We start from the raw sequence: 8,522 nt of genomic DNA on the forward strand, positions 1-8,522 counted from the left end.
TTTTCTCTGTAATAATAAAACAGTACCTGTACTTGATCCCAACTAAGATATAATTACCCCTTATTGGGGCAGAACAGCCCTATTGGGTTTATTTAATGGTTAAATGATTCCCTTTTCTCTGTAATTATAAAACAGTACCTGTACTTGATCCCAACTAAGATATAATTACCCCTTATTGGGGGCAGAACAGCCCTATTGGATCCATACAATCCATTAACTAATTTTTAAATGTTTTTTTGTAGATATGAAGTTCCAAATTACAGAAAGATCCCTTATCTGGAAAACCCCAGGCCCCGAGCATTCTCGATAACAGGTCCAATCCCTGTAATACAAAAATTTGTAAAAAGAGTGCACCAATGGAAAGTATATATACATGTATATTGCTGCATGACTACCTGCTATATTGACCTTGGTGCCACAGCTTACTAGCTGAAAAATAGAGACAGCCATGTGCTGAGAGCATGGTTCGGCTCTTCGTACTCCATTCTTACCTTCCAACAGGGTTGACAACTGTCTGGTTTTGACCCGGCCAGCACGATTTTTAGAAGGGCCATCCGGGTCAAAACTGCCTGCCCAGTTTTCCAATTGCCGATCCCCTCACATAGCCCTGCCCCTGTGATGCCATGCCCCGCCCATTGCCAAAGCATCCCCTGCCTGGATCTATGGCCACTGAAAGGTGCCAACCGTATTTGCAACTTTGTTAATAAACCTTACAGATTTACACTATGATTCGAAGGACATTGCATCACAAGTATAACTCCCTTTTCAACATTTTCCTCCTTTTTGGAGCATTCAGCTGTGTGATTACTATATATAACAAACCCCCGGAGCACACGGAACTAACGTCGCATCTATAGAGCATTGGTTGGCAACCAGTGGCCGAGTACAGAGTAGCAATCCCTACCGACCCCCTTCCCTCCATGCACTTTCTGTCATTCCGCAAGCTGATTGCCTATAGCTCCCTTTGGGCTTCCTCTATTGTTACCCTACTATTGGCAACTGAATTTCTTCAAGGATCCAACATAAAGTCCAAACAAACAATATTTGAGTTCAATAACAGCTGACCCACCCAATAAAGTATATAATACAAATATGCATAAATTGGCAATTGTACTGTTAGCAATATTTTTCTCCTCTAGACAAATGCCAGTCCTTGTCAAATTAAATCGTATTGTTAACAGATCTCTTGGATTGTCAATTTTTGTTTTCCGTTTGATAAAACGGAGCAACAAAGGTTCCGTCCTTTCAGCACTGTTCATCCCTTGACCTTCGCAGGACGTCCCAGAAAAGGTAAAGTTCACGTGGTCGGACGCCATGCGAAGTGACCAGTTTACGATAATTACAGATAGTAAATGGCTTTTTATATGCGTGAAACGTTGGCTTGGTATGAAGGTTCTGCAAGTTGATGTTGACTTTCTCCAGACACATCCCTACAAAGACGTCCTCCAGTTTGAAAAATGGGACTGTGCTGGAGACATTCTGGATCTTTTGTGCAACATCTACAGAAAAGACGTATCCAGTCCCTGAGCAAAATGGCGGGTATTTAGCCAGTGGGTATTCGGTTGTGCTTATGTAGTACTTGCTGTGATTATTTCGTATGGGTGCATCGTGCAGTCTGAGGGAACCAGTAAAGACGTCGGTTGTCTGATTTTTCTTTACAAGCAGCTCCACGAGGTACAATGGATTAACAAACATATCTGTGTCTGTTTTCATCACAAATGTAGTTTGTGGGCAATGAGTGCAAATCCATTCGATCCCCATTATGGTTTTGAGGGTCAGATTGTAATATGAGTCTATGAAGTCTCTCTGAATAATGTCATTGTAAGTGTTGCTTTCTCCAGTGAGTTCCCCTTGCAGGCGTGGGTTTGTGCCGGCGCCCAGAAGGAAATAGGTGGAAACAAGTTTATCCCCAATTAGTCTTTCCTTGCCCCAAGTCTGCCGGATAACGTTCCGTGCCTCCTTTTGACTGTGGGTTGTGGTCACCAACAACACCAAGAATGGGGGGTTCCTCTCGCACTGTATCTTGGGGCGCAACTGGAACGTCTCCCTCACTGTAGCAGATCTCAGGGAAGGTGAATAAATTCTCTTACGACAAATTGTACAGAAATCCTGTAGATTTAACAATAATACACAGAAGCCAAAACAAAAGATCAGCAACGTTGTTGCAAATATCCACTTCAGGCGCAGCATCTGAAATATCAAGAGAATATATAATTTTTCAATATTTTCAATATCAAAAAATTGATTTACAGTCTTCAAAAGTTACACAGATCCTCTCTGATCCCCCCCATTGTAAGCAGCAGTCCTGCCCTGCTTTATGGCTGAGATTCTAGCTATCTGTATAACAGAGCATTCTGTCACAGTGGCACAGATCCTATCTGATCCCCCCCTTTGTAAGCAGCAGTCCTGCCCTGCTTTATGGCTGAGATTCTAGCTATCTGTATAACAGAGCATTCTGTCACAGTGGCACAGATCCTATCTGATCCCCCCATTGTAAGCAGCAGTCCTGCCCTGCTTTATGGCTGAGATTCTAGCTATCTGTATAACAGAGCATTCTGTCACAGTGGCACAGATCCTATCTGATCCCCCCCATTGTAAGCAGCAGTCCTGCCCTGCTTTATGGCTGAGATTCTAGCTATCTGTATAACAGAGCATTCTGTCACAGTGGCACAGATCCTATCTGATCCCCCCATTGTAAGCAGCAGTCCTGCCCTGCTTTATGGCTGAGATTCTAGCTATCTGTATAACAGAGCATTCTGTCACAGTGGCACAGATCCTATCTGATCCCCCCATTGTAAGCAGCAGTCCTGCCCTGCTTTATGGCTGAGATTCTAGCTATCTGTATAACAGAGCATTCTGTCACAGTGGCACAGATCCTATCTGATCCCCCCATTGTAAGCAGCAGTCCTGCCCTGTTCTAGCTATCTGTATATAACTATGAGGAATAGTAGTGAAATTGCTTCATATCCTCTGTGTTTCCTTGTTCCACCCCAACAGATACCCAAGTAAAACAGTGAAGAACTGGGTAAAACATCATTCCAGTTTATATTAAACAGCAGGAAGTAAACTATGCTCATGCCGTTAGAATCAGTTAGATTATTCATTCCATCTATAAATACACTGAATTGTCAATTGTAGTGATTTGCAAAGCTTCACAAACCCTTGTGCCATACTCTCCCTGCCCAATGCTGCCTGTGTGTGCCATACTCTGCCTGCCCTATGCTGCCTGTGTGCCATACTCTGCCTGCCCTATGCTGCCTGTGTGCCATACTCTGCCTGCCCTATGCTGCCTGTGTGTGCCATACTATGCCTGCCCTATGCTGCCTCTGTGCCATACTCTGCCCTCCCTATGCTACCTGTGTGCCATACTCTGCCAGCCCTATGCTGCCTGTGTGTGCGCCATACTATCTCTGCCCTATGCTGCCTGTGTGCCATACTCTGCCTGGACTATGCTGCCTGTGTGTGCCATACTCTGCCTGCCCTATGCTGCCTGTGTGCAATACTCTGCCTGCCCTATCCTGTGTGTGTACCATACTCTGCCTGCCCTATGCTGCCTGTGTTTGCCCTACTCTCTCTGCCCTATGGTGCCTGTGTGCCATACTCTGCCTGCCCTATGGCACACACAGGCAGGGTAGGGCAGGCAGAGTATGGCACACACAGGCAGTGGAGGGCAGGCAGAGTATGGCACACAGACAGAATAGGGCAGGCAGAGTATGGCACACACAGGCAGGGTAGGGCAGGCAGAGTATGGCACACACAGGCAGTGGAGGGTAGGCAGAGTATGGCACACACAGGCAGCATAGGGCAGGCAGAGTATGGCACACAGACAGCATAGGGAAGACAGAGTATGGCACACACAGGCAGGGTACGGCAGGCAGAGTATGGCACACACAGGCAGCGGAGGGCAGGCAGAGTATGGCACACACAGGCAGCATAGGGCAGGCAGAGTATGGCACACACAGGCAGCATAGGGCAGGCAGAGTATGGCACACAGACAGCATAGGGAAGACAGAGTATGGCACACACAGGCAGGGTACGGCAGGCAGAGTATGGCACACACAGGCAGCGGAGGGCAGGCAGAGTATGGCACACACAGGCAGCATAGGGCAGGCAGAGTATGGCACACACAGGCAGGGTAGGGCAGGCAGACATGCGCCTCTGAGTATTTGTCTGTAAAAATGCACTTGAGGGTGTGGTTGGGCCCAGGACTCATCTCCTGCCTTAGTTTAATGACAGTTAAGATTTCCAATGACTCAGATGAGCCTTTATATGTATTAACATTTGTACAGTGTGTTATTTAACTATACGTATAAACACTGGTTATCCATTAAGCGATTGCATTCGCCAGAAGAGTTCAATGACTGTACTCACATCAAGAGTCAGAGTGTAAGAAGGTAGGCAATAGACTGAGTAGATTGCTGCCAGCAAGTATTATGGGTAGTAATGATCAAATCTGTCCCATTTTGCTTTGTGGGAAAGTTTGCAAAACTGCTGAAAAATTCAAGAAACGGCATTGTTCCAAAGTATAATCATCACTTCTGTTCCATGTTGAAACTGTTTTTGCCCTTGTTAGTAAGAAAAGCTTTGCATCATGCAAAAATCTCAAAGAAAGATGTAACAGATTGCTACATACTCTAGAATTCAGTGAAACATTGACGTAGGTAATGGGAATTTCCTGACCTTTGGAATTTAAAGATCAGGAAATTTAAAGATAATTAGCCTATTGGGGTTGCCCACCGTAGTGTTGTGCACAAAATACTGTATCTGCCTTTGGAAATACATCAGCAAACATGGCAAGGATGAAGCAAGTGAAGGATTGGGTTGACAGATTCATACTCCCAATGGAGTTGTTTTCCATAGGATAGCCCCAAATAGCAGACCAAACAGAGGTGGGGCAAACCTGGAACTGGGCAGGTTTCAGGTGGATCAGGGACATGCTTGGCCATAACTGGTTGGGATATAAATTGTCCACTTTTTTTGGAAATCTTTTAGGAGGTATCAAGATTGACATGAGATTGATAAGGAAGTAGGTGTAGGTGGGAATACTCATGAAAAAGTAAAATATAGCTTATATTTGGCTTTCAATATGGATGCCTCTTGCTCTGAAACATTATCTTCCCATAATGGGAAACTTTCAAGTCTCTTTCTCTCTTGTAAATAAAATGTGTATCACCAGATTGGAGTAGCAGATTTGAAAGTCTAGGTACTGGAGGGAACAAATCATCATGATGGCTTTAGGTCTAAAACATAGAAACCAAAACTTGGTTCTGGAAGATTATAGACTGCTTTGCCTATTATATACTGGAAACATGGATGAATCTCTGACTTGGAGGTTTCCATATTTGTTTATATTCAAAGTGATGTGCAACTCTTTTCCCAAGCCCCACTGACCTACTAACTGATTGGGGTTGTTGGCCCAGCAGAGGTGTTAATCCCAGCATAGGAGCTGGTATAAATTCAATTCTCGCCCTACCTGTGTGCTGACTTACAATGGCCTGGAATGTAGTGCAAGTGGTACATATTCCCAAATTCAGGACATTTAAGTTCACAGACCATTTAAATAAATAAAACAAAGCTGTGCTCTTACTAGTGGCCAAGGGAATAGATAGGAGGCAGAGGAGGTGATTGTTGCAGTGTCACTTATCATCCCTTTCTCCGGTGGCAGCAATGGAATAGCCTGATTCAATCCCAGATGGTGAAGTGAGCCTGGAGCTTTTGACCCAAACCTTTTGACGTGAAACATGAATTTTGTACAATGGGGAAACTATCCAAATCAATTAAGCAAAACCTCTAAAACCGAAGAGTAACGATCAACCATACCACCAAAAGGAAAGAATCAAAATTCTCATCCATAATGGCACGTAGTTGGGCAGAAGCAGATTTCCCAGTGACTATCTTATTCTGAGAGCGAAGATGAACTGGATATTCTTTTTTATGATCTCCAAAACATATGCGGCAAGAATTTTTGAAGACCAGATGAAAGACCTCATTTTTGAAGACCAGATGAAAGACCTTCTAAAAGATGTTTCAGTGATGGCCTTTTGCACCAAAAAGCTAGAGAATACACATATGAAAAACTTTGTAGCACACCTAACCAGCCACTGGAAACACGGAATCACCAGTTGAAGATAAATGGGGGAATGTACCAGTAATATCAGGAGACATTTTTTTATTACCTATCAGCAGGTAGTGTTTCCTGGTCACCTGTTTAAAAGCCAGCATCTTATTGGTTGCTATGTGTTACTGCTCCTGGGCAAACTTTGTACCTTGTATTACATATGGGGGGAAAACTCTTAAACTGCTATTGCAATCAAATGGATACAATACAGGATGTTCAACAATAAAATGATAATAACAACATGATTGCTACCTTACCTTTAGCCGGCAGAAAGCACCAGTCTGTACGTAAACAAGATTCAGCAGAAAATACGAATTTGGTGCAACACCAAGAGCTCCTGAAGACTCACACTGGGATTGTTTTGTTTTACCTTCATCCAAAGTGACTCGGCCACAGGTGGACAAACCCCCTGACAACAATAAAAAAGCATTTTCAGTCTTCCAGCTTAAAAATGTTAAAGCCCATGATTACATTGAAAACTATTAGGCTCAGTTTATTGATGTATTTTACTGTTATTGACTTTTTCTGGTGACTTTGTAAACAGCACTGGGATTACCAGATCTAATGTACCCATAATCCCCACTTAAATACTTTAGACCAAAATGAGTTAAAGTGTGTAGGGTTTTCAATTATTCATTTATTCCATTAAATTAAAAATCAGTTATCTAAGTGGCTGGGCAGCCTACTAATCACAATTTATTATAATCAAATCAATATATATATATATATAAGCAGCAATTAATATCGCTCTGAAAAGTAATTAAGTCCATAAGGGTGGAAAATGCATTATTGTGGAAATTGCTACTGTGGGGACAGCATAAAACAGATTAATAATGATATTGTGATGATTAGCAATTTGTGTCCATTCCAGTAAAGACCTTATCATTAAACAATACGCCATAAATTCACAGTCCGCCATTGCAGTCAATGTTGTGCGTATGAAAAATAACCGATAGTGATTCACTTATCACCCTCATTGTAAAACGTATTATCTTATTACCTTTATTGTAAAGACTATTGCACCAATTGCGACTTATCACCCTCATTGTAAAACCAATTGCACAGCTTGGGATGGGAATGGCAGCCCCAGACATGCAATGTCTATTTTTTTTTTTTAATTTTGTGAAATAAAAGTCGATTTATTGAGAACCCTATACATTTGAATTCACTTTTGTATAATTGTTTTCCCCCAGTTGCAAAATATTGCTGCTGACTGGTCTACAGCAGAGTGGGGGGAGTCTTTCCACACTTTATGAGTCCCTAAGAGACATAAATTAAATACAGGTATAGGACCTGTTATCCAGAATGCTCGGGACCAAGGGTATTCCGGATAAGAGGACTTTCTGTCATTTGGATCTCCATACCTTAAGTCTACTAAAAAATCAATAACACATTAATTAAACCCCATAGGATTGTTTTGCATCCAATTAGGATTAATTATATCTTTGTTGAGATCAAGTACAGGTACTGTTTTATTATTACAGAGAAAAGGGAATCATTTAACCATGAAATAAACCCAATAGGGCTGTTCTGCCCCAATAAGGGGTAATTATATCTTAGTTGGGATCAAGTACAGGTACTGTTTTATTATTACAGAGAAAAGGGAATCATTTAACCATGAAATAAACCCAATAGGGCTGTTCTGCCCCAATAAGGGGTAATTATATCTTAGTTGGGATCAAGTACAGGTACTGTTTTATTATTACAGAGAAAATGGAATCATTTAACCATGAAATAAACCCAATAGGACTGTTTTGCCCCCAATAAGGGGTAATTATATCTTAGTTGGGATCAAGTACAGGTACTGTTTTATTATTACAGAGAAAAGGGAATCATTTAACCATTAAATAAACCCAATAGGGCTGTTCTGCCCCAATAAGGGGTAATTATATCTTAGTTGGGATCAAGTACAGGTACTGTTTTATTATTACAGAGAAAATGGAATCATTTAACCATGAAATAAACCCAATAGGACTGTTTTGCCCCCAATAAGGGGTAATTATATCTTAGTTGGGATCAAGTACAGGTACTGTTTTATTATTACAGAGAAAAGGGAATCATTTAACCATTAAATAAACCCAATAGGGCTGTTCTGCCCCAATAAGGGGTAATTATATCTTAGTTGGGATCAAGTACAGGTACTGTTTTATTATTACAGAGAAAAGGGAATCATTTAACCATTAAATAAACCCAATAGGGCTGTTCTGCCCCCAATAAGGGGTAATTATATCTTAGTTGGGATCAAGTACAGGTACTGTTTTATTATTACAGAGAAAAGGGAATCATTTAACCATGAAATAAACCCAATAGGGCTGTTCTGCCCCCAATAAGGGGTAATTATATCTTATCATTTTCAAAAATTAGAATTATTTGCTTATAATAGAGTCTATGGGAGATTGCCTTT

The 8,522-nt window shown here is 41.7% G+C and overlaps 1 protein-coding gene across 1 annotated transcript; it reads right to left on the bottom strand.

Moving 5' to 3' along the window:
- Positions 1-674: 674 nt before the first annotated feature.
- b3galt5.1 (beta-1,3-galactosyltransferase 5 gene 1) lies at positions 675-6,513 on the bottom strand. Its single transcript, XM_002938732.4, has 2 exons — positions 6,376-6,513; positions 675-2,190 (listed from the first exon to the last, which is right to left on the bottom strand). Exon 2 carries the CDS (start codon positions 2,188-2,190, stop codon positions 1,246-1,248), a length of 945 nt encoding a protein of 314 aa, XP_002938778.1. The 5' UTR covers positions 6,376-6,513; the 3' UTR covers positions 675-1,245.
- Positions 6,514-8,522: the final 2,009 nt, after the last annotated feature.

Source organism: Xenopus tropicalis, chromosome 2 (genome assembly GCF_000004195.4).
Source record: "Xenopus tropicalis strain Nigerian chromosome 2, UCB_Xtro_10.0, whole genome shotgun sequence".
NCBI lineage: Eukaryota > Metazoa > Chordata > Amphibia > Anura > Pipidae > Xenopus > Xenopus tropicalis.